The sequence below is a fragment of the Micromys minutus genome, assembly GCF_963924665.1.
Source record: "Micromys minutus genome assembly, chromosome: 7".
Classification (NCBI taxonomy): domain Eukaryota; kingdom Metazoa; phylum Chordata; class Mammalia; order Rodentia; family Muridae; genus Micromys; species Micromys minutus.
The window spans coordinates 38,003,103-38,030,246 of NC_137976.1; the positions used below are offsets into that span (position 1 = coordinate 38,003,103).

The window sequence follows — 27,144 nt, forward strand, 5'->3', positions numbered from 1 at the left end:
CTTCCTCCAACAAGGCCACACCTACTCCAACAAGGCCATACCTCCTAATCGTGCCACTCCCTGGCCCAAACATATTCAAAACCAAGGACTAAGTTGAAATATTTGAAGCTGTGAACCAAAATAAGTAATTCCTCCCTTTAAACTGTTTCTTTTTCAAGCATTTGTTCACAGCTATACAAAAGGAACTCCAATAAGCATTTTATCTATGCATTTATCTTATTTATCTAAGCATTATATCAGTATAATATAAGATTTTTTTAAATGTTAAAAATCAAACGATTGAGAATCTTCAGTAAAAGTTTTTAAAAAAAAAAAAGGAAATCTACTTCAAAGTACAAACATGGTGATCCTTCCCAGCTTAAGTCACTAGGAATTAGCTCAGATCCTTTCTACATTAAATATTTTTAATTATCTTTATGTAGTCAACCCATGTCCCCTAAAATGACATGCAGGCACATTTTATCAGAAAGTTAATTTTGTGAAGTTAAAGACAATATAGATATTTAAAAAATAAAGTCTACTTCACATACAAAATTTGACGTAATACAAAGTCCTCGTGATTTCAAAGTTTGGTCAAAATCAGATTACGTCATCTCAGAGATGGCTGGCTAAGCAGAGTATCAGCTGATTGTAATACTTTCTATACCATCTTACCAACCATTTAAACAGTCCCTGTTGATGCTGTAATTTATGCACTAAAAATATAGTTTTTCCATAACTGTGATGCTATCTTGACATTAATGGTGTTGAGTGTTACTGTACCTTTATCCTTTAACACTATTATGAAGAGAGTATAAAGTAGTCTTTGAAGTGCAAATAGTGATAGCACACCTCAATAACATTAGTCAGATGTCATAAACTCAAAGCCCAACTTTTTACTCCAAGATGATAATTTAGCAGAAAACTGAGAGATGTTACAGATGCTGCCAAGAAAACAAAATGGAGTATTAAAGTCATGACTCTCCTCAAATGACCTCTGCCCACAACATAGTAAGTATTGTTTCAGGAAGATGACACTTGAACTGTGGAAGGTTTCTAGTTGTCCTGCTACCATAAAATGACAAGTCTTGAAATGCAAACCTTTCAGTAAGTCTGGATTGACTTTTTTTAACCAATGAGATGGTTCCTCAAATATAATTTCTATGATCTGATAATCTTTGAGTTACCAAGTCCACAGTTTGTGGACCATTCCAAAAATTGGCATCATCCCTGTGCCTATCAGGTCTGCATCTCCCAGCACCCTCTGGTTCTAGGAACTGAGCACAGGGCCTCACACAGGCTAGGCTAGCGTTCTTCCACTGCACTATGTCGCCAGTGCATTTTTTACCTTTTTATTGTGAGACAGAATCTAAGTTGTCCATGCTGCCCTTGAACTCAGGCTCTAGTCCAGGCTGGCCCTAAGCTCGCATCCTTGTGCCTCAACCATGTCTGCACTGCAACATCTGGTTTATACTGAGTTTTTTATTTGCAATTTATCTATATTGTAAAAGACTATCAACAGGTTCATAAACTACTACGATGCCAGTAATATATATTTTCTACAGTTCCCTTTTTTAGTAGCTTACAAAAGTGTTCTATCAGGAAATGTAACCAGTCTTCTGGGTGTATATAATTTAATAACTATAATTTTTACTTCATTATTACTGTTCTTCATTCATCCTGTTTAAAGAGAAAATATTAAACTCTTTATTAAAATAATAACTTTCTAACCAAAGCATACCAAGATGTACCAAATGTACAAAAACAATTAGTAAAAACAATCTATAATCACAAAAAAAAGTTAAAGCTTAGAAGGAAGCTTAGAGGACCATGAGTTCAAACCCTTCTCTTTAAACTTGTTAACTGAGACCCAACAAGCACCAAATAATCACTCTTGGTCACACTGTTTATGCATTGTATAAACCCATTCTATGCCACACATAAATACCTAGCTTACCTTTTTGGTAATGCCTTAGGAGGACACCCATGGCCAGATTTTGTGGTTTTGTGGTCTAGACAGATGACTTTATTTCTTAGACTTCTTGTCCACTAAGGGAAAAAAAATGATAATAAATATAATAATATGACGAAAGACACTTGTATTTTTACTTAGATATCTAAGGCAATCAGTCAGATTCTCTTTTCTTTATTCATTTCTATCTTATGTGTAAAGTGTCTTGTCTATATACATGTCTGTCAGTCACATGAGTGCCCAGCCACATGTTTTGAAACATTTCTTAAATAAGAAAGATCCTGAAACATGTTACAATATGAACAAGTCTTGGCATTATTCTAAGTGAAATAAAGCAGCAATAAAAACAGGAAAATACTGGGGCTGGAGAGATGGCTCAGCAATTAAGACCACCAGCTACTCTTCCAGAGGTCCTGAGTTCAACTCCCAGCACCCACATGGTGGTTCACAACCATCTGTAATGGGATCTGATGCCCTCTTCTGGTGTGTCTGAAGACAACGACAGTATACCCATATACATAAACTAAACTAACTGAATAGTTCCATTTAAATCCTGGAGTAACCAATCTTTCAGACAGTAGAGTGAGGCTAGGGTAAGGAGACGATAGGGAAGTAGTATTAATGGATACAATATTCACTTTTTAAAACAGGTGGTCTTGATAGATACATAACAATAAAAAATGTATGAAATGTCACTAAACTCTTCAATTATTAAGGGATCATGAAAAATGACAGCCCCCATGACCTTGGGGTTGTCATGCTTATCTAGGACTTAAAGATGTTGATCTTGGCAGCAAGTTCTGGTGACTCAGTCCACAGCTATGGTTCCAACAGGAACCAGAAAATGTTTTACAACTCCTACCCAAATACAAAACAGAGAAGCTGTTTTGGGGATGACCTAGCAAAGCAAGATTGTTAATTCTTCAGGAACACATGAACAACGAATCTTACACATCTGGTATATTTGGTTCCCATGTTCTCTCTAGAGGTAATGCTCAAATGTCACCTCTTTTAAAGAAAAGATTGACACAGAGAACCAGGCGATAAAATATATATATATATATATATGGCATCAAATTTCCAATCTGAAAAATAAAAGAACTTGATGCTAATTTTAAAACAAAGGTTTCTCTGAAGAGCCTAAGATATCTTCACCAAAGCTCTCACCTTTGTCTCAACAACTTAGACAATGACACCTTCATACCTTGGTAACAGAACACTGTGTTCAGGACATGGTCTGGGATTTCAAGTACAAAATTCTCCACTAGAGCTTTGTAGGAGCTTTTGAGCCAGCCCAAGTGGTTCAGATCTGATGCTCAAGTCTGGTGAATTAAAGTAATGTGTATGGCCAAGTCACCACACACCTGCGCATGAGCAAACTCTGGCCATCTATAATCCATTTGCCTGGTTGATGTGTGGATAAGAAGATGTATGTTGTGCTTGACTCCGATGAACCATATGAGAGCTAGAGAATGCATGTCAAGCCTGTGTCCCCATGGGCACCCCCTAAGCAGCCTATCCTCAAGACTGTTGACTCCTGATCCTCAGCTGAAACCATGGAGAATTATAAAAAAAAGTCAAGGAGAGGCCTCAGCTAGTTTGATGGCAAAAATGACTCCTGAGTGGTAGCAGTTAGGTGATGGGGCCTCTAGAAGCTATAAAGTTACCCATAACCTGTAGACCTCCCTTGCTCTCTCCTGTCCTACATAGGTCTTTTCAAGCAGGCCCAAAATCATGGCTGATGTCTAGGACCAAGTGGTGACTGGGATGGACCAACATGAGCCACTTTGTTTTTAAAATCATATGTTTAGCTTATGAGTCTAATTGAAAGGCAGTTATGTATGAGAACAAACATTGAATACCAGGTTTGTAAAGTACAGAAACTGTGGGAGCAGACTGACCACATTCTTTTTTCTAATCACAGGGCAGGGAATAGAATTTAAAATGAAACACTATCAGAGTACTGACTAAAAAAAAAAAAAGTGAGTAAATGCTAGAGAGACAAAACAGTGACTAAACGCATTTGCTACAAAGCCTTTAGGTTTAAGCTCAATCTCCCACATGGTAGAAGAGAACTGTCTGCCACAAGTTTTCCTCTGAGATCATACAGGCATGCTGCAGCACATGCACCCACACACAGACAATACACAGAGTGCATGCAACCACATACACACACACACAAAATACAAAACATGTCTACTCAAGATCCATGAGACACTGAAAAGATAAAATCTACAAATAATTGGCATAACAAAATTTCACACTAACAGCATAGAAACATTTTTAATAAAATCATAGCAGAAATGTAGTCAGATATAGGGGAAAATGGCTATCTATGTATAAACAGCATTAAGAACACAACACAGACAAGAAAGAAGATATCATATTATAGTCACAATATTTCATATGCAGAATAAAAAAATATTGAAAACTGCAAGAGAAAAAATGCCAAGGCACTCAGAAAATAATACTGAAACTGGCAAATGAAATACCATAAAATTAAAAAGCTTCTATGAAGTCAAGGAATTTTTTTTTTGAAGCGCTTCATATGTGTCTTGATCATATGCTTCCCTACTCACTCAACTTTATCTCTCTCTTTTTTAAAATCTTCAGTAGCAGTTTGTGCTGCACAAATATTCTTGGATGTGTGGTCTTCCAGTGGAGTGTGGTCTTCTTCCTAAGAGCTACACTCTTAGAGAAACTCACTCTCCCTCTTCCAGCAACTAAAAATTGCCAATAGCTTAACAGCCAGGGGTGAGATTGTGTGCACGCTTAAATCTGATCTGCACAGATTTTATACATGTTGTTATAACCACTGTGAATTCATTTTTGCAGATTCCCTGCTCTGCCTAAAAGATAATGTCTCCCTGTAGTCATTTTACCACCTCTGACTTTCTGTCCTCTCTTCCATGAACCCTTGGGAATTACAATACACACATTTCCTTCAAGCTAAACAGTCATTACATGTGTTGCCTTTGCTCTCGGCTCCTCTCTAGTACTTGATGGTAATACTCATTACAGACCGGGAGGCTTCATCCCTTACTGGGCAGGTTTCATAGTGCTGGATGGTGCTATGCACACTAACAGAAGTAACAGGAATCTTCCTTCTTAGCAGCCTCCATATGACAGACTTTCCTACACTATCCTACTGTGTGAACCCCAGAACTTTGTCTAAAGCCCTTGGAGGAAAGCCTCTGTCTGCCCAAGGAATGTCAAAGACGACATGTTTCCTGTCACCTCTTCATTGGTGCAGTTTAGCATGTTCAGGGGTATCATGCAAACAGCCCCCATTCAGACATGATGCCTTGTATATCTGAGCACATCTGGTGATAGTGATGAGAACTAGTCTGTATGTTTCCACTGTTTCTCTGTTCCTGCTTTGAACTTTGAACCTTCTGGGATAAAAGCTGCACAGAATGCTAGTCAAGGCACTGTGTGGTCTGCTAGTGTCCTCTGGTCTGCTGAATCTTGAATTGGACTTTAATTTCCCACAGTGGGCACTGGAGGATAGCGATAAATCTTCCATCACTGTGAACCTTACAAGCTACAATGATTTGGCCTGTCAAGGCATGACCAGCATGAGCAATCAAGCACTTCTAGTGGAATTTAAATCCCACTCCACAAGATGAAATCCATACTTGGCACCATTATCAAACCAAGAACCTTTGACCTGACAGGTCATAAGCCCCCAGGGAGAACTAAGCACTATCATGCTATTCAATGTGAATAGTATTAAACCAACTCCTAATGACTTATCATGATGCCCATCTGACAAGCTTCTATTTACAGTAGGTGGTGATTACACAGAGACCCACACTGACAAGGGACACAGAATAAGAACTGTGGAATGCCAAGGCAATTTTTGTTCAAGTAAATACTCTCCAGAATAAGAGAAAATCTTTGCTAGCTATATATGTAAAACAGGATTTAGATCTAAAATATACAAGAAACTCAAAATATTAAACAAGAAACCAAGAAACTCAACTAGGCAAACTGGTACATGTCTCTTTAATCCCAGCAGTCAGAGAAGCCATGGCAGGTAATTTTATAATTTTGAGCTCAACTGGATCCACCAGTTCTAGACCAGCCAGGTTTACACAATGAGATCCCATCTTAAAAAAGAAAAAAAAAATCAAATAACACCATCAATAAATGATAAATGGGGTGAAGTTTAAAAGTTCTCTAAAGATGAAATAGCCAATAATCACATGAAAAAACATTCAAAGTCACTACCTATCAATTCAAATCAAAATTCATTGAGTTCCATTTTGGCCTAATAAGAATGGCAGTAATGAGGAAGACAAACAGCAACAACTGCAAGTAAAGATGTAGACATAAGAGAGCGTCTGGTGGCGGGAAGAGTTAGTCTAGCAGCTATGGGAATGAGCACAGGGCTACTATAGGACTCAGCTTTACCACACTCCTTGGTATTTACCAAAGGACCCAAAGTTGACATGTCACAGAAATGTTTGTACGTCAACACTGCAGTACTATTCTACAACACTTACTACAACAGCAACATTACACAACCAATCTCAGTGGCCAACAACAGAGGAACAGCTAAGGAAAACACAGTCTGTATATGTATATTATATAGATCTATGTGTGTATATATATATATATATATATGTATATGTAATATATATTGTTTAGACATAAAGTCAGTGACGTTATATTACTTGCAGCAAAATTGAGACAATTGGAGATGTTCATAAGGAAATTAAGTCAATCTCAGAAGAAGAAAAATACTTCATTTTTATCCACTCCAAGATTTTTATATAGATACACAAAATCATGTATGTGAAAGTTTAAATGTGTAGGGGAACAAAGAGGACAAAAGGAAGAGTAGAGATAAAACTGTATGTGGGAAAATACACTCAACATACAATGCATCCTATATGTTAAAAATGTCCTTGTGTAAAAAGCTAAATAAATCAAGGAGCTATATAAGCTTACAAGGCAATTTTCTTTCTATTCAGTTTTTAATTTTATTTTTAATTATGTGTCTCTGTGGGGCTACATTTGTGTCAGATTCCCTCGAACTGCAATTATAGGGGATTGTAATCCACCTGATGTTGGGTAATAGAAACTGAACTCAGGTCCTACAAGACCAGTAAATACTATTAAGTACTGAGCCATCCAGATCATCCCTGTGTCATTTTAATGACAGAAATGTATCTTGATATAGTTTTAATAAAGTAGCCAAGTGGCTCAAATCTATAATCTAGGTAATGATTGAGGCAAGATGATTACTACAAGTTCCAGGGCAGCCTGGGCTACATGGTGAGTCTAAGCTACCCTGAGCTACAATGAGATCTTGTCCTGAATTAAAATAATCATTGACCAGAAGGCAGAGCAGCCTGCTGTGATGGTTCTGTGAATAACCACTACACTACACCACACTAGCCTGGCATCCTCAGCTCAATCCCAGAACCCTCATTAAAGTGGAAGAAAAGAACCGACGCCCACAAATCCGTCCTTTGATCTCTACATGCACACTAGGCATTTGCATGATCCATCAAAGATGGACAAACACATAGAGAAAAAAAATATCTTTATTATTCAAAATAGGGTGGAATAATAGCTCATCTTCCAAAAGCACACCCATAATCCCTGGAGCTCTCTCTTTCCAAACAGAGCCAAACAAAGGCTCCCACGAAGGAATGGAATGAGGGGCGCTATTCAGCCATGAACAGAGAGGTAAACTGAGAATGGCAAGGGGACTCAATTCAGTAGGGAAGAGCCCACTTTGCAAACACTAGGACCTGAGTTCAATCTCAGAACCCACTTTTTAAAAGAAGAGGAGTGAGCAATGCTGGTGCTGAGGATCCCTAACCTACTTGGTTAGTTCCGGACCAGTGAGTGATCCTGTCTTTTAAATGGAAAAAATATGTGGGGTGGGGTTGGAGAGCACCCTCTCAGAGACAAAAGGGAGGGGAGACAGGGTACAGAACACTGGGAGGGGGGACTAGGAAGGGGGCAACATTTAGAATATAAATAAATAAAATAATTTGTTAGAAAGAAAAAAGAGGAAGGAAGGAAGGAAGGAAGGAAGGAAGGAGGAAGGAAGGAGGAAGAAAAAGGAATAAAGGAAGGGAAGGACATCACCTGAGGAAGCACTAATGAAACTGTCCTCTAGCCACTGCATACAAGTGTATCCATACCCCATACACACATTAACACAGGATACACATACACATACCAAAAAAAGAGAAAGTATAGTATTCTATATATATATACATACATATATATATATATATAAGAAACAAGAAGCTTAAGAATTTTAAACCAGCCTGGGCTAGTTTGTGAGTCTATCTCAAAAAAGAAAGAAGTGCTAATTCAAGGTGCAGTAGTACATGCCTGTAGTCCCATATACTAAAGATGCTAAAAGAAGAGGATTCCCATTAGCCCAACAGTTCGAGACCAGTCTATGCAACATAGCCAGAGCCTATCTCAAACAGCAAAAATAACAAAGTGATACTATTAGTAACTCTCATTATCAGGGGGTTATCAGACCTACACTAATAACTAATTGTGATAATACTAAAGTCTAGATATATAACCATAAAGTTTTTAAAAAGCATTCTCTTTCTAAGTTTCATGTGTGAATATAAAAAAAAAATCATGTATAAGCATTTGTATATAAGTGTGTATGTGTATGTATATGTGTATGTGTATATTTATGTGGGTGTTTGGATACATATATATACACATATGCATGTATATATGTGTATTATATATATATTCACATATATATACACATTTATGTATATATGGGTATTTAGTTTCATGTATGTCTGTGCACCATGCCTGATGCTTGCAGAGGTAAGAAGAGGGCATTGGAGTCAGAAACAGCTGTAAGCCATCATGTGGGTGCTGGGAACTAAACCCAAGTCCTCTATAAGAGTAACTAGTGCTTTCAACCATCGAGCCATCTTCCCAGTCCCCAGAGTTCATTTTGAAATGCAGTTAGAGTAACAATTAAGAGATAATGGATTTTTTAATGAGGAAAGAACAAATAACTTTACTAAACCTAAAATTTTAGTGACCATAAGATTATTTATTTTAGAATGAGATTTAAATTTCATAAATTAACCATACATACACTATTTTAACTGAAGACCCAAGATCCTAATCTCCAAGTTTTATTTTAACATTTATTAGAAATAAGCTATTATTAAACCTTTAATTACAGAGAAAAATTTAAAGGACATATAATAAAATAAAAATTTATATAATAAAATATTTTAAATAAATCAAACACAGCAATATACTTTAAAAGTTAATTTACCCCCTTCAGAGGGAAATCCCAGCATTCTGAGTCTCTGAGTTTGGACACTGGTGACTGAGCAAGACCATCCTCTGACTTTACAGTTAACAACTTTGTTATCTGAAACCAGGACAAGAAAATAATTAGTTTAACTGAAATATATTTTAAAAAAAAAACTAAATCAACTAACAGAGGCATTTTCTATTACTCTACATAAATATTCTAATCATTTTTAAAGATTTAAATTAAATGCTTAATTTATAAGAAATTAAATACAATTGTAATATCTTCTGATGATTATAAAATAAGTAAACAAAGAATCACACTAGCTTCCAAACACTATTCTCTAGACTAGTCTCTTCACCTTCTAATCTTTCTAATGTAAGCTACAGTTATATAAAACACAAAGTGTTTCATAACTGTAACATACAAAATAGAACAATGGCACTCGTCACTTCTAAGTAAAACTCTGTACATTCAGGGCCGGTTCACATTACCCAGATAACTCTGCAACTCAACTTTATTGGGTTGCTAAACTTTCTTAAGACATGTTGCATTATTTTATATAGATAATTTATATACTATATATAATCTAGATATTTTTATACACTATATATAAACTAGATATGTTTGCATACTATTTCTTCAACCTAGATTGCTCTTCTCTGAATTTATTTTTATTAAATACTCCAGACTTGTCTGAATAATATTTAGCCTTATCTGAAGCCGTTCCTTTCTTTGTGTGTTAGTGCCTAGTACATTTAATTAAATTATTTATATTACTCAGTCCATACCATCGTTATTTGTGTGTACAGATTTCTTCTTCAAACTGCACAACACTCCTAAACTGTGGGTCCTGGCTCATTTCCTTCCTTTTCGTCTTTTTCTTTAGAAAAGGTCCTTCTGTGCTGCCCAGCTGTCATAGAACTAACCAAGAAGATCAGGCTGGCCTCACACTTGTGGCAATCCTCCTGTTTCTGCCTTCATGTGATGGGATTACAGGCTTCTGTCCACTACACTCAGCACTTAATGGCTTTTGTATCTCTGAGATATATTTGTCACAATAACCTAGATTTTAAAAATTAATGCATGAAATACAACAAGTCAGAAATCATTAGTTTAAACCTTACATTACCTAAAACTTATACATTAAGTAGCGTGCAATAATCTTTTAGAAGGGAACCCCAGCTCAGTAGCAGAGCGCCTGCTTAGCAGGTAACACAGCTCCAGCCTCAATTGCCAATTAACTCCTCCCCAAACTGACACTAATATCAACTATAACCTTTAATCTACAAGTGTTTCTGTAAGAAAGCCTGAGTCAGGAGGACACGATGAGTTTGAAGAAAGTATATCTCAACTCTTACATTGCTAGCTTCTCTAAGAAACAGCTCGTCTTCCCGAGTACCAGTAACTTCCTATTTATTGCTTTTCCATATTAAAAGATATTTCTTTATAATTTTTCACTTGAAAAAAAATGTATCTTTAAATCATTTACTTCAATTTTTGTATACTGTTGAGGACCAAACCAAGGGCCTCCTACATGAGATGCAATTACTCTATTACTAAGCCATACCTCTGCCCTTTTAGTAATGTGTAAATCTGAGGGAAGGTCTTACTGAGTTACCTAAGTAGAAGCTGAACTCACGCTGTAGTATAGGCAAGTATAAAATTCTGTTTCTGCCTCAGCTTCCTGAGGAGCTGGAATTATTGGGTGGTTCCACCAGGCCTAGCACTTCACATTTTCAATTAGGAAATAAGAAGTAAGACAAAGAATTCAGGCTGTTCAAATCCATGAACCCTCTAGTACGCAGGTAATACAGATTGTATTTTTCAAGAATAGCCCTACTTGGAACTCAGTATCAAGACTGACCACACCACATAATCATCTTGTAATGTGATACCAACAGCCCTAAAACAGCAAAATCATATTCCTTCCCTTTAAATGTGGGCAGGTCTATGACTTTATACAATTCTCAAAGAATTAATAAATATTTTAAAAAGAAAATATATCATTGCTAATAGACAAGAACATTAAAAATAAGAAAAGAGAAGGCTTGAGTAAGACTAACAATATTGGACTGGAATCTGAAGTCTCAATAGTGGACTTATTTTTTAATATCTGTACAGACAGAAAGATGGGGAAGTAAGTTCAAATGCACATATGCATTTTCTAGTTCTTTCTACTGAAAACGCCTGGAACCAATGTAACTACTCCAGTACCAAAAGTATGTACCGCACCTAGATCTGGCTTCCTAAATGTAATTCTTCAATTTTTAAAAACAAAATGCAAGTGTGACAGACAGTCTTCATGACACTGCACTGAGATTAGTAAAACACACCTGAGTGTCCCCAGAGATTTAACAGAGATTTAAACCATGAGAGCGGACTTAGCCCATAACTAAATGATGGTTCAAAAATCTCAAGAGATGACTGGAAAGCAGAGAAACTGTAGACAGTGAAGCCTCGGTAGGGAAGTAGCTCACTGGGGGCATGCCTTTGAAGCAGCTATTCTGGCCCTGGACCACTTCTGCTTCCTCTTGGCTTCCTGCATACCTTGGAGTGAAAAGCTTTTCTCCACCATGCCCTTCCTCCATGATGTTTCTGCCTTGCCACAGCCTAAAACCAAAGTCTAAAATCTCTGAAACTATGGGGCAAAATAAAATTTCCTTCCTTTAAACTGTTTCTCTAATAAGTATGCATAGCAATAGGCTAACTAACAAAATTGACATCCTGCAGTGCCCAAAACATAATGCTAAAATGAAAGCACTCAAAAAAATAGCACTATGTTAAAAGGCTACAGGGGGGGGCTGGAAAAATAGACTTTTCAGTACACTACTTTTTTTGAAAGCACAGAAACCTTTATTTGGTCCCAAGAATTCACATTAAACATATGTATATGTATAAATATAAACGTGTGTGTGTGAGTGTGTGTGGTGACTCACACTTACAATCCTAGCACTGGAGAGGTAGAAATCCACAAGTCCCTGGGGTTCACTGAGCAGCCAACCTTGCCTACTTCTCAAATTCCAAGACAGAAAGAGATCGTGCAAAAGTTGTGGGGGTGGGGAGAGAAATGCCCAAAGAATGACACTTGAGGCTGTCCTCCATATGTATGCATACACATGCCCTTGGGACATGCACTCACACAAATGAATACACATATAAATGCAGACACACAAGGGAATACTAAAGCCAATCTGAAAGATACCCTATTGCCAGCTGGAGAGCTGGCTCAGTGGTTAAGAGCACTGACTGCTCTTCCAGAGGTCCTGAGTTCAAATCCTGGCAACCACATGGTGGCTCACGACCATCTGTAATAAAAATCTGATGCCCTCTTCTGGTGTGTCTGAAGAGAGTGACAGTGTACTTACTTATATATAACAAATAGATAAATCTTTTTAAAAAAATAAAAATAACCTATTACCCAAACTGGAAAACTTTGACCAGCATTATAATAAACAGAATGAAATAAGTGTCTGAGGACTTGATATAAATGAAGAAGGGGTCAGACATGGTGATGCACACCTTTAATCCCAGCACTCAGGAGGCAGATCTCTGCGGGTTTCTCTGTGGATCTGAGGCTAGCCTGGTCTACAAAGAGTTCCAGGATAGCCAGGAAGAAACTCTGTCTCAAGAAAGAAAAAAAAAAAAAAAAAAAAAAAAAACAAGGAAGGAAGGAAGGAAAGAATACAGAAGACACATACTATACTTGATCTTGGCCAAAAGACAACAAATACAGGAAACAGAAAATCACTAAAAAATTCAACCAAGATCCACTAATAATTGGCAAAAGAGTGGGCATTGCAGCCTTTTCCAAGACACCTACTAATGATAAGGAGAAAATGAGTAACCATACAGGGGAGTAAGCAAGAGATACTGTGTTAGCCAAACAAACAGTAAGACACACATACACACACACACACACACACACACACACACACACACATATACATTCAGGTTGAGGAATATTCTATAAATTATTACCTAGTTCTTTTCCCAAGTGTCATGGCTATAAAAACAGTACTTTAAAAAATGTGATAGACAAGGAAATTAAGAAGGTATAACAAACACAATGGAGATATTAACATCAGAATAAACTGAACAGATAGTACAGAAGAATTTTGTCCTATTTCTGTTAACTTTTCTGAGGCATAAGTTATTTGGAAATAAAAAGGTCTCCCTGACCTCAAGCTATATTACAAGGCAATTGTGCTGAAAACTGCATGGTACTGGTACAGAAATAGGCATGTGGATCAATGGAATAGAATAGAAGATCCAGAAATAAGCCCTCACATATATGTCACCTGATTTTTGACAAAGGCGCCGTAAACATTCAATGGAAAAAGGACAGCCTATTCAACAAATGGTGCTGGTCCAACTGGCACTCAGCATGCAGAAGAATGAAAATAGACCCTTTCTTATCTCCTTGTACAAAGCTCAAGTGTAAGTGGATCAAAGATCTCCACATTAAACCAGATACACTGAAACTATTAGATGAGAAAGTAGGGAAAACCTTAGAACATATAGGCACAGGAGAAAATTTTCTGAACAAAACACCAATGGCTCAAGCTCTAAGGTCAAAGATTAACAAATGGGACTTAATGAGATTGCAAAGTTTCTGTAAGGCTAAGGACATTGTCAAGAAAACAAAACGGCAGCCAACAGAATGGGAAAAGATTTTTACCAACTCCACATCAGATAGAGGCCTAATATCTAAGGTATACAAAGCACTCAAAAAGCTAGACACCAGAGAATCAAATAACCCTATTAAAAAATGGGGTACAGAGCTAAACAAAACGTTCTCAGTTGAGGAATATCGAATGGCTGAGAAATATCTGAGGAAGTGCTCTACATCCTTAGCCATCAGGGAAATGCAAATCAAAACAACCCTGAGATTCCACCTCACACCAGTCAGATTGGCCAAGATCCAAAACTCAGATGACAACAGATGCTGGCGAGGTTGCGGAGAAAGAGGAACACTTCTCCACTGTTGGTGGGGTTGCAAACTAATACAACCACTCTGGAAATCAGTCTGGCGATACCTCAAAAAATTGGACATAATACTACCTGAAGACCCAGCTATTCCACTTCTGGGCATATACCCCAGAGACACCTTAGTACACAACAAAGATATATGCACCACAATGTTCATAGCGGCTCTATTTATAATAGCCAGAAGCTGGAAGGAACCCAGATGTCCTTCAGAAGATGAATGGATACAAAAATTGTGGTACATTTACACAATGGAATACTACTCAGCCACCAGAAACAATGACTTAACCAAATTCTTAAGAAAATGGCTGCATCTAGAGAATATCATCCTGAGTAAGATAACCCAGTCACAAAAGAACAGACATAATATGCAGTCACTGATAGTGGGATGCTAACCCCAGAGGCTCACACTGCCCCAGAAACAACTCACAGACTGTATGAAGTCCAAGAAATAAAGAAAACAAAACAAAACAAAAAAATCTCTATACAACAAGAAAACTTTGACTATTTCCATGTTACATTTTGTTTTACATGTACTTTATGCTCATTTAACTATTAAGTTTTCAATGCATACTATCAAACCTTTAAAAAAATCAAGTACTGACTAAAAAATATATTCATAGTTTTATGTAAAAATTATTTTAAAATCTGAAAAAAAAGTACTGACAAAAATGTATTGTATAATTTTATGCAAACAATGCTTAAAATCTGTATATTTATCTTTGTTTTGTAAAATAAAGTTGTTTAAAAAAAAAAAGGTCACATAAAAAGTATGAAAAGGGGTGTGGCTTTAGTGGCAGAGTACATCTTCAACATTTTCCAAGCTCTGGGTTCGATCCTCAACACTGTGAAAACGGATGAAGGGGAAAGGAGGAAAGAGCAGGAGAACTCAGGGAAGAGAACTTGACAGCGATGTATTAGTTCAGTATTATGGATCTATTTCCCAGGCTAGCCTCAAACTCCTGGGCACAAATAACTTTAATCCTAGCACTTGGGAGGCAGAGGCTGTCTCTGTGAAGTTGAGGCCAGCCTAATCTACAGAAAGAATTCCAAGTCAGCCAGGACAACACAGTGAGACTCTTAACTTAAAAATTAATAATAATAATAATGCAGATGATGAAAGAAAAGAGAGCGGTCAGCTTCCCCCTTATTCTCTCTCAAGCTCATCTGCAGTCTGTTTGCTCTTGTACTTTCTGTCGAAAGCTGATACTGAACAAGGCTGGCAAGAGAAAATGAACAAATGCCAATGGCTCTCCAATACCAAGCCCGAGGAGTGGTTCTATTAGAAGATGTGGCTCTGCTGGAGTAGGTGTGTCACTGCGGGTGTGGACAATAAGACCCTCATCCTAGCTGCCTGGAAGCCAGTCTTCCAGTAGTGGCCTTCAGGTGAAGAAGTTGAACTCTCAGCTCCTCCGGCACCATGCCCGCCTAGATGCTGACCTACTCCCGGCCTTGATGATGGACTGAACCACTGAACCTGTGAGCCAGACCCAATTAAATGCTGTTCATTATAAGACTGACCTTGGTCATGGTGTCTGTTCACAGCAGTAAAACTCTAAGCCACAACCCCCTGCAAATGTCAACCAATGAAAACCAATACCTGAAACAATGTTCTCTATGTGGTCATCTAAGACACTACAGATTCCCTCCCATCACCCTCCTGGAAAAATGCTACAACTGCATTAAAATTTTTTAAAATGTTCTAAATTAAAGCTAAACATGTAGCCAGAAATAGTACTGAGTGCCTTTAATCCCAGCATTTGGGAGGCAGCTGATCTCTGTGGGTTTGAAGCAACCTAGTCTACAAAGTGAGTTCTAGAACAGCCAGAGATACATACTAAAACCCTGTCTCTAATAATAATAATAATAATAATAATACATGAATAAAAGAGAGTCTGAAAACAAAAGGTTTATCTAATAAATAATTAATACTTATTATGTAAATCAGGCTATTCCTATATTTAAATCACAAAATGCTGAGGGGGTCACTTTTTTTTAAAGCATGACTTTAAAAACATGCTATATAAGTAGAAATTAGTAATTGGTTTTGCTAATGTTGGCTTATACGGAATAAGTGAATAATTTTTTTTAATGATACATTCTGATATACTGTGATCTAGTACTTGGGAGGTAGAACAGAAGAATCATTCGAAGCCATATAGTGAGCTCAAAGCTACCCTGTGCTATATGAGGTGCTGTTTCAAGAAAAATAAAGCACAGACTGGAAAGATGGCTTAATGGTTAAGAACACTACCTGCTCATTCAGAGGACCTGGGTTCAATCTCCAGCACCAATATGGCAGCTCATACCTGTCTGTAACTCCTATTCCAGAGAACCCAACACTCTCACATAGACATATATGCAGACAAAATACAGTGGACATAAAATAAAACTAAATTTTAAATTTTTTTTAAAAAGCATAGGTTCTAGAGAATTGGCTCTTGGGTTAAGAGCACCAGCTGCCCATCGGAAACTCTAGTCCCAAGGGATCCAATACAGACTTTTAGACTCCACAGGCATCAATCATGTTTGTGATGCACAGACATATATACAGGCAAAATACCCATATACATAATAATTAATTAATTAATTAAAAACCTAAATTAAATAAACAGAAACAAGAGTATAGCCCAGGTATCATTTTCAGCATATATCATGAATATAAGTCTTCTAAATCTAAATTATTAATAAATGAACATGAGACATGCTATTCATTTCCCAAAGAAGCACTGAACTATGCTCTATATAAAATCTAAAATGAGCACTGGAAGGTATACTTATTACTATGTAATAACTTAAGTCCCAGAAAGAGTTCCACGCTCAACCCTCAGTCAATTAGAATACAGAATTTCCCTAAAACACTGGTTAAAGTTTTACAGTATACTTTAATTATACTAAAAAGAAAATAGCAGTGGTATTGGTTTCAGCAACTTCAAAGACCATAAACACATGAACACGTACCTTCTGTAAATCAGCTGGTGATGACTTTTTCCTTTTTCCCTCTGTAACAATCTCTACAAAAATGAGAGACATAATAAAAATAATTACTTATTATCTAGATGACATAGTTGAATGATCAGGATCCTTCTATATTTACCCTTATTTAAAATGGTTAAGCTTATAATACACTGATGTGTCTTATAGACCCTAAAGGGGCTATGCCTAAAGACCAAAATGTCTGTCATGTGTCAGTATAACAGGTCGCCACAAATGTCTCCAGCATGAGGACAATTCAGAAGAACTAAACAGAAATTTCCTGATAAGAATTTCATACCCGTGGTAGAATCAGATGATTAGGCCAATGCTGGTGATAGGGAGCAGAGGTGAGATTATCTCTAAGTCTGTCTCTCTGTCTCTCTCTTCCCCTTCCCACCCCCCCCCCCCCACTGCATAAACGGAAACACTTTAACTCTTTTCTCATCAACATTTTTCAGACTTCCTGTGGGTTTTTTTTTCCCCTGTGGGTTTCACTTATGTGAATTCTCTCACTAGGCAAATATTTGCTTGACAGCTATCAAGTGCCGCTCATGTCAGGTGTAACGAGCTAAGCAATGAGTATGAATAATACTGAGCAAATCAGACACAAGCCAAGATTTCCCACAATCAGGGCACCGTGAAACACACCTTTAATCCTAACGCTCAGGAGGAAGAGGCAGGTGGGTCTCTGTGATTTCAAGGCCAGCCTCGTGGTCTACATACCAAGTTCCTGGACAGCCAGGGCTAATGGTAAGATCCTGTTCAAAAAAATAATAACTGTAACCTACCAAACTGAATAGCAGATTTCATAATAAAAGCTGCATAAACACGCATGCTTATACACATAACACTAAGTCATCTGTCTACTTGTATCTTATTACTGTAATTCAGCAAGAAACCAATTTCTGTCGATAAATTATGGAGAAGCAATTTTTTGTTTTTATGTTGGAGTACTTGTATGTAATGGACATGTAGGGTGTATACAGGCATGTGTGCAAATTGCACACATCTTAGAGTATGTAGTGAAAACAGGACATCAGGTGTCCTGCTGTATCTCTCACTGCCTTATCTGAGGTTTGTCATCAGACCTGGAAGGCCAGCAGTCAACGGGTCCATGCGTCTTCAGTGTCTATCCACCAGGGCTAGGATTATAGAACAGAGCTACACTAGTCTTCACAGGCGGTGTAGATTTGAACTTAGATCCACCTGCCTCTGCCTCCCAGGTGCTGCAAACTCACAGTTTAAAACTCTGAAATCTCGTTTGTGCTCTATTCAACCCAACTTAACCTCCTATTCCTGGGCTCAGATTTTAAAACTCCATTTTCCTAATACCTTGCCTATTTCACAGCAAGCTGTGAAGGCAATACTAACTCCTCAGACCGTATCTATGTTTGTCTTCATCCCCTTCTCCATGTCATTAAATTTACTTCATCCCCCTCTTCCAGCACCTCAGCCTGTCAACTACAGCTTACCTGATGCACCTTAGCCGTCTTCCTCTCGGCTGACCTTTTCTAGTCCTCTGCCCATCAGTCTTTATATCCGTTTCTAACCCTGTCTCCCTACTCCAACTTGTGAAACTTTCCCTCCTCTCCCCTTCTCAGCTCATTCCTGTGGCCTACTTCCTCCCATCAGTTAGTTCCTTCAGCATCAGGAGATCTGCCTTCTTCTGTTGCTATCAGACCACATCCACCACGAAAAGTAACCTCTACTGGCAAATCCCTCACATGACCGTCTCTGAAATACTAACATTCCCACCCTCTCCTCCTAAACCTATTCCTAGTCCACCTACCTAATTGCTTGCCAATGTCTATTTTCTTGTTTTCAAATTATCTGACCTTGTTTTGTTTTGGGGTTTGCTGTTGTTGTTTTGGGGTTTTTTGTTTGCTTTTGTTTTTTGAGACAGGGTTTTTCTCTCTGATGTAGGCCTAGCTGGCCTAGACCTTGCTATATAGACGAGGTTGGCTTTAAAGTTACAGGGTGCTGGGATTAAAGTCGTGTGCCACCATGCCTAGCCCTTTATACTTTCTATGGACAACTCCACTCACTTCAACTGCCTTAAGTATCATCTTGAAAATAATGCAGATTCACCATGATTAATTGCAGCTTTTCAATTTGAATTTAATCACAGTCCATTGCTTTTGAGGAACAGATCATGGGCCAGTTCGGGACTTTCCCTAAAGTCCTGATGTAAAAAGAAATTTAGTCCCTTTTCTAAAACAGATACATGCTTGGCAAGGCCAGTAATGCCCAGGGGCTTGGAGAAGCTGCTGTTTTACAGATCCTGAGAACCCGACTCTTCCCTCCCAAAGCCAATGAGCACTTGGTCTGTGATGCACTTGAGTTTTCTAGTGTTCTTTATGAAAAACTGCTTGATTAGCTTCTTGCAGACTGTCCCATTATATGATAGTTTTCTGGTGACTTTGTCATTTTCCCCTAAAAACTGTATATAAAATGCTGTACTTCTTGATAAACTTGCTTGGCATAACAGCTTGTGCAAGACCTTCTGAGCCCTGCTGTCCTCTTATCTGCTCATCCCCTGGTTATCGCCCTTAGGACCCTGTCACTGAAGAACTTGCTGGTCCAGATCCCATTATACTTCTAATGCTGCAAAACAGGGATCACCTGGACCAACTGATGCATGGTAGAAAAATGTATCGTGGGGACACTAATACCTCAAGATGGAACTGAAACAGAATTATATCAGTTTCTCCCTTTCCTCCCCTCCCTTCAGCCCCTCACTGCTACACTCTTGAAAGCCACTTTCTTCATGAGCCACAATATACAAGAGCACACAAAGAATTTAGCAATCCTGAAGGTATTTTTGGGTCTTTGGTTTTAAACTCAAACTAGTTATTTTTAGCCATGGAAGTTTTTTTTTTCCCAAAGTAGGGATAATTAACATAAAATGTCAGTAAAAGACGTTAACCCTATAGATACTGTTTAATTCTGGTCCCATTTCTAACACTAGTTCTTACTAGCAGATGCTTATGACTCTTAAATCCCAGTTTCATCCATAAATCAAAAATAGTCACTTGAAAAGGTTTTTGAAAGAATCAGTTTGTCAGGCAAAGGGTGCAGAAGGCACAGTCCATCAATGTCATCGTCAGACGCCTGCAAACTAGAACTCAGACTGAGCTGAGCTCTGTGAGAGTGCTGGACCATTGGTTTTGACGAGTACATGCAGAAGAGATTTACTCGAAAACAAAAGTCAAGAAAACAACAGGGTCATGCTAAAAGGAGGTAATGTTACTCTGCTCCAAACTGGTTCCAAGGACTGGAGAGAGGGCTCAGCAGTTAAAGCACACTTGCTGCTCATACAGAGGACATAGATTTGATTCCCAACACCAACATGGCAGCTCACAACTATCTGTAAGTCCAGTTCCAAAGGGTCTGATGTCCTCTCTTGACCATCACAGGCACCAGGAACATGCATGGTACACATGTGGACATGCAAGAACAATACTCATAGACACAAAATAAAAAATATAAATCAAAATGAAAATATTTTAAGACAGGAATGGTGGCACATGTCTTTAATCCAAGCACCCAGGAGGCAAAGGCAGGCAGATCTCTGAGTTTGAGACCAGCCTGTTCTACAGAACAAGTGCAGGACCATGTGTTTCTGTTAATATACATATGAAAAGCCAAATATACTATTAAGTAATTTCTTTATACAACTAGAGGCATACTGGAGGTGCAGGGGGCGGGGGTGGGGTGTAAAGAATAGAAAGCATTAGGCTTCTGAATGGATCTGGTAACACATTACTCTGTAGAAAGGCCATTTCCAAAGGAGAGTCGTGAGGAAAAATTCTCTAGTGACATGAACACCAATGGCTTCTAGAAATTTGAGGTCTTAATCCCAAAATTCACTCCAAAAGGTCTTTCCTAGAAGTACAGCTAACATAAATACCAGGGTGCTTTCAGATTAGCCACTTTCAACTCTCAAAGTTGTTTCTAAAAGTATATCCACCAATAACCACAGTAAGTGAGTATAACCAAGGGGACAGATTATTGCCAATGAAAAGAAAAGGTTACTATCTTGATATAACACACTAGCACATGTAAATGAAGTGAACCAAGATGAAACATTTATTAAGAAGAAACTGCATCATAAACAGAGATTATGATTAAACCTAAAGTTCTACACTTAAAAACTCTCAAATGATACTAGATGCTGCGTTTTTCTAGTATGCCAATTTTACTTGACCCCAGGGAGCAGAAATATTAACACAAAAATTCATCTGTGGAGACATGCATACAAAAGCACCTTTATGTCTTGCAAACATATAATTTCAAAGGCAAAGAACAGCTAGCATCTTTAAAAATACACAGGAAAAATAAAAAGCCTGGCATGATGACAGCACACCTATCATCCTAGCAGAAAAGTCTGAGGCAGGAGACTCCTGAGCTCCAAGGCTACATGATGACAGCCTTCCCTCCCAAAAATACGACAAATACATTGATAACATGGACTGCATATGAAAAGATCTTAGGATCTCAACTCTGTCAAACCAAGTGCCCCAGGATCTGGGTTCATAGCCTTCAGTTCAACAACGATAACAGCGTTTGACACACTGCCACCGGGCACTGAAACTGCTGACACTAGCTCTACCAAAATAAATAGTACAGTGATAAAATTTAAAATGGGTTGAGCTGAGCCGGGCGGCCCCACGGCACATGGGGGGCAAAAGCAAGCATATATCTCTGAGTTGGGAGGCCAGCCAGGTCTACAATTGAATTCCAGGATAGCCAGGGCTACACAGAGAAACTCTGTCTTGAAAAACCAGAGAGAGCAAAAAATAAGGGCCTGGCTGGCCTGTAACTCCAGCATTCAGAAGAGGTAAGTAAGCAGGGGGGACCGAGAATATGACCCGATCCTGGGTTACCCAGGGAGACCCTTTCTCCAAGACAGAAAGAAAAAGAAAAGAAAAACAAAAACTCAATGAATTCATCAACATTGTTTTATGTACTAGACTGTTCATGAGTTGACTCGAGGACTTATGAGGTGCACTTATGATGAGATGTGTAACAATAACTTGTCGACTGGGCGGAGCTCTATCTCAATTTTATGCAAAACTTAAGAGGTTCTTGAGTTTCAAGTCTTAAAACAATTTCAAGCAAAAATGGGCTGAGACTAAAAACAACAAAAACCTGGCTTCAAATCCTTTGACTTTCGAATCACTTGTGGAAGATGCAGGAGGCTGGAAAAAGAAAAATGCTATTAAACGAGCCTGTAGGACCAGAGGGACAGCCGGGAGTATTTATTTACTCGAGGAGCAGCGGGGTGATCGACAAGCCCCGCCTTCCTTGCTTGCAGCTTCTCCGACCTGCCATAGGAAGGAGCAAAGCCGGCCAGGCGAGGGGGGGTCAAAGAATCCGGGGAAAGGGAAAGCTTGTGCGGGGGTAGGTGGGAGCGAAAGGGGACGCGGGTGGAATTACGAGGAAGGCGTGGCAGGATAGCGGCTGGCCAGCGGAGAAGACCGGCGGACCGAAGACAATTAAGGAGAGTGTCCCGGGAGGGGGGAGCACAGCAAAGGGCTGCAGAAGGTGCAGGCGGCAGAGGCTTTCCCGAGAGCAGCGGGCCCGGCACCCCAGCTCTCCATTATGCGCGCCCCCGCCGCTCCCTCCCGCCCTCTCCCCCTCCCCACCGCGCCTCGGAGCAGCCGCCAGCCGCGCAGGTAGCACGGTCCGCTCGGCCCTCGCGCAGGCTCTCCTCACCTGACGAAGCTCGCCGACGCCCAGGCCTGGCCCTGTCCATCTTCTCCTCCGCCGGCACCTCCAGTCCCACTTCCAGGCGCTGTCACCTCAGGACCCCTCGGGCTGGGGAAGGGAGGGGGAGGGGAAGAGAGAAAGCCAGAAGTGGCATTCGCGCTTGCGCACTGGCAGTCGCCTCCCTCCGACCGGAAGTCCCTTGCCCCTCCCACGTCTGCCGGAGGTCGCGCTTCCTGGGCCATGTTTTGCGTGCGAGCAATCTTGAGCAATCGAGCAATTGCCCATGCTGGCGTGCAATTTCACCAACAGGGTCGCTAAGGAAAAGTAAAACTTGGCTTACGATTTTAATCCGTTGGCTTTAAATTTTATGTTGACAAAAAAATTAAAAATACCTAGTACCTCCGCTTATTTTAACATAATTACCCCAAAAGTAGAAGTTACTCTGTCTGGTATTCCTATTTCTCAAGAAGCCTACTCAAACTTAAGAAACAAGAACAGCAACATACAGTCTTTCTTAGTGTTGTTAGGTGTAAGAAATAATCAAATATGAGTCTTTTCTATCAATTATAAAGTGTGTGTTTGGTACTGTGAGGCCTCAGGATGTCCGTAATAGCCAAAATAACAGTCTTGGCCCAGCAGTTAGATTTCTGGTAGATAAACGCCAGCATTCATTTCCCTTACCTAGCGGATTGGACATATGGCTTTTCATTGACATATACCTGTGGTTGCATATCAAACACCTACGGTCCGTATTCACAAATACACGACCCCTAGCTTCTTGGCCTTTCCTCTACTACTCCTGCACTATGCTAAGCCTCACGCTCTCCCAGAGATCCACTCTTGGGACCAAGGATTCCCCTGCACCTGACACTTGTTACTGTCTCCCATTTCCACTCTTCTCTCCCACTATACTTCCTCTGCTCCCTTTCACACGGAGCAAGAAATACACCTTTTTTCCCCTCCCTCACCTTGTGGCATTAAGACAAATGTTTTAATCTTCCCACCCAGTTGAAGCCAGAAATGTGATGTATTCCAGGACTCAGTTTCCCCTTCTCATTTCCTGTGTGCCAGTTCTCAGTATAGCCACTAGAATTAAGACCTTGTGGTCTATGGTGGTTTGAATATGCTTGACCAAGGGAATGATTCTATTAAAAAGGTGTGGCCTTTTTGGAATAGGTGTGTCACTGTAGGTGTGGGGTTTAATACCCTCATCCTAGCTGCCTGGAAGCCAGTCTTCTCCTGTTTACCTTTGGAACGAGATGTAGAACTCTCAGCTCCTCCTATGCCATGCCTGCCTGGATGCTGCCATGTTATGATGATCATGAACTAAACTCTCTGAACCTGTAAGCCAGCCCCAATTAAATGTTGCCCATAGAAGACTTGCCTTGGTCATGGTGTCTGTTCACAGCAGTAAAACCCTAAGATATGCTCAGAGCCCCCACCAATGGGAAAGACACAGGAAACCATCCGAATTACAGTATAAGTAATTCACTTCCTTTCTCAATGTGTTTGCTCTTATGAGCACATCCTCTTCATGAAGTCATGTTTGCCTTGTCCAGACATTTTGATTAGAATGGTGATCTCTTTACTCCCCTAACCTCTTTCTAACATTTGAAACAATGCACCTAGCGATGGCATGTGATGCTCAGCTGCTAAGACTCTGGCTAGTGGAGTCTCTGGCCGGTGGAATCCGCTGTTACTAACAGTCGTGATCCTGAGCAGTGTGGGAAAAGGAGGAGAAGGGAAAGGGGAGAAAGGAGAACCAGGTAGTGTAAGGAAAAGATGACGGGGCACCAATGAAAGGAAAAGTCACTGAAAGGAAAAGTCACAGGGCACCAATGTTGTGAAAGGATAACGATCCGAGTCACGGCACCAATGTTAGGGGAAGGATGAAGAGAGTGGGGGGCATATGGCCCATGGAGGTGCGGCGAGGCCTGAGGGCAAGGGAGATGCCTCTGAGGGGTCCATGTTGGGAATCCCTTCCCTGAGGGACCAGCCACACAACAGTATAGTACGGAATAGAGTTTATTCAGGTCATGGGAGAGTTAAGAGGGTGGTAGAGGCAGAGAGAGAGAGAGAAGTAGAGGAGTAGAGGCCGGCCATGAGCACGTGGGAGAGAGGGGGGAAGGGAAGGGAAGAGGGAGGCTGCAAGAGCACAAGGGCAGGAGAGGCCAAGAGAGAGAGGAGGGGTCAAGCAGCTCCTTTTATAGTGTCAGGTCACTGGGGCGGAGCATACCTGGCCACTGCTGGGTAATTGAGGGGTGGGGTATACCTGGCTGTTGCTAGGTAACTGAGGGGTAGGGTTTACAGAATCCCAACAGGTAGAGCAGCCAGAAGGTCAAAAGTACAAAAGGGGGCAGGTGATCAAAATGTCTGGATTATGTGGGAAAGAGCTTCTGGGGGAAGAGCAGCCCAGTCCCATTTCCTTTCTACTGGTAGGGGCTGAGGAATGCTGGAAGAACCTGAAAGCCAGGTCCTCTTAAATGTTAAGTAGGCCCCTCAGCTGTTTGCCTGGGGTTCGAAACTTACAGTAAGAAACAGGAAAGGGATCAATACGTCTTGGGAAGAAGAATGAATGAAGGGGTTTAGTGACCACAAGCTTAGGTTTTGGTATACTAACATGAACTTTACACTGAAGGAGAGAAAGAACTGGGGCAGGAGCAAGAGTGTGTGCATAGTAACGCCGTCCTCCAGGCCAAGGCGTGCTCCTTTGTCTGAGCTCCAGGTGGCCAAAGTTCTTCACACCTTCTTTGCCTGAGAGGAGCCATCCGGTTCCTACAAGGTGACCTGTTCCAGAGTATAACCTTTCTAGCATAAATAATTGCTCTCAGTTTGTGGGTGATCTTTCCTGCCTATTGGACCTTCTGTTCCCAGGGTTTAAGGTAACTGCAGATTTAGGACAATCTTTTGTCTTTGTGTCTTCAGCATTAAAGAGAAACAATCTCTAAATAGGCAACTCTTGATCCATAAACCAAGGGATAATGAAGAGTCCCAAGGTAAAGGAGATAGACCCAGAATAAAGACTGAGATGCCAGGCCTTCCTCCTGGTTTCATTACCCTGTGCGCCCAACTAAGGACCCAATGCTTTTTAGCAGCTTTGGCATGCCTGCCACAGTCCATGCCAACTTTTTGTCTCCTTCCTGTCTTTGTAAACGTGTCAGTTCTAGAGCCAGGTCTTTGACGGGTTTATACTGTAGGACCCCCTTTCGGGAACCACCACTCGAGTCTTAGGACACGGGGTTACCCAATGAAACTCGAGAGACCCTCTTGCTGCAAAAGCACGAGGTAGTTTAATGGCGGAGCTCCAGGCCGATACGTATCTCATGCAGGAGACAGAGGTATCAACCACGAGACTCGAAAGCTAGAGGTTTTTATAGAGAGAGGATCGGGAGAGAGGGTCGGGGGCTGGGAAAAATTAGCTCGAGTACAAAGTTCACCCACAGCGTGACAATGCTTCAGCAGAACAGTACCTGCAGTCAGGAAGTCAGGAGATTGGTGGAGCAGATGCTTATCTAAGTCAGGAAAACCTGTGGTTAACATATAACTTTTATATAGACTGGGGGGCAGGGGGGCTCATTTGACTGAAGACTCAGTTGTAGAAGACAGCCTGGATAAGCTTCTGCATTCTTATTGTATCTTTATGGTCAGTTAACCTAGCCTCAGGAATGTTTTAACAATGGGCTTAGCTGGGCATGCCTGGACTTGTTTTACAACGTTCTCAGCCCTAGGCCTTTAAGCTTACAGACTACCCTTTTTGCCCCAACTTACATGAGTTTTTAGACCTTGAATTTAATTTCCTTTCAATACCACTTGACATAGTGTCATCCTAGTCCACTCATGCCCTGTTACTTATTAGAAGTGAGGCTGTTCTTTCCACTGGATAATGCTGGTGCTCCAACTCTGAACTCTTAACAGGTTGTAGAGGGTCGTGGAGGACCCATTTCAGTACTCTGGAAATCTGAAGTTTGGCTTTGGGAGATGTTTGCATGTTTAGAGGCCATTGACAATGGATCCCTTCGTCAGAATCCGTCCTGGTCTCCACCTTCCATCTGGTAACAACAGAAACAAAGCATCACAATTGTCCCTCCTCAAGATGTGAATGTCATGTGAGAAAGTAAAGGCGGCTTCACTGAAGCCTCCAGCTTTAAAAGGATGGATTTTGACTTCAACCTCTGTAGCCCTGGGAAGACACATGACATTTTTTACAAATATATTCATTTATTTGTTTTGGGTATTCCTTGAA

The 27,144-nt window shown here is 40.1% G+C and overlaps 1 protein-coding gene across 4 annotated transcripts in view; it reads right to left on the minus strand.

Moving 5' to 3' along the window:
• The window catches only part of SENP7 (SUMO specific peptidase 7), a 111,221-nt gene extending 88,175 nt beyond the window's left edge, over positions 1–23,046 (minus strand). For 3 of the 4 annotated variants that reach the window (XM_080918655.1, XM_080918654.1, XM_080918652.1), the window contains exons 1-4: positions 22,908–23,046; positions 17,175–17,227; positions 9,243–9,341; positions 1,937–2,028 (exon numbers count right to left, since the gene is read on the minus strand). In XM_080918655.1, the coding sequence (XP_080774781.1) occupies positions 1,937–2,028; positions 9,243–9,341; positions 17,175–17,227; positions 22,908–22,947 (284 nt within the window). In that variant the 5' untranslated portion in view covers positions 22,948–23,046. The remainder of the gene's footprint in view (positions 1–1,936; positions 2,029–9,242; positions 9,342–17,174; positions 17,228–22,907) is intronic. The other variant, XM_080918653.1, reaches the window with a different exon arrangement.
• Between the last annotated feature and the right edge of the window lie 4,098 nt (positions 23,047–27,144).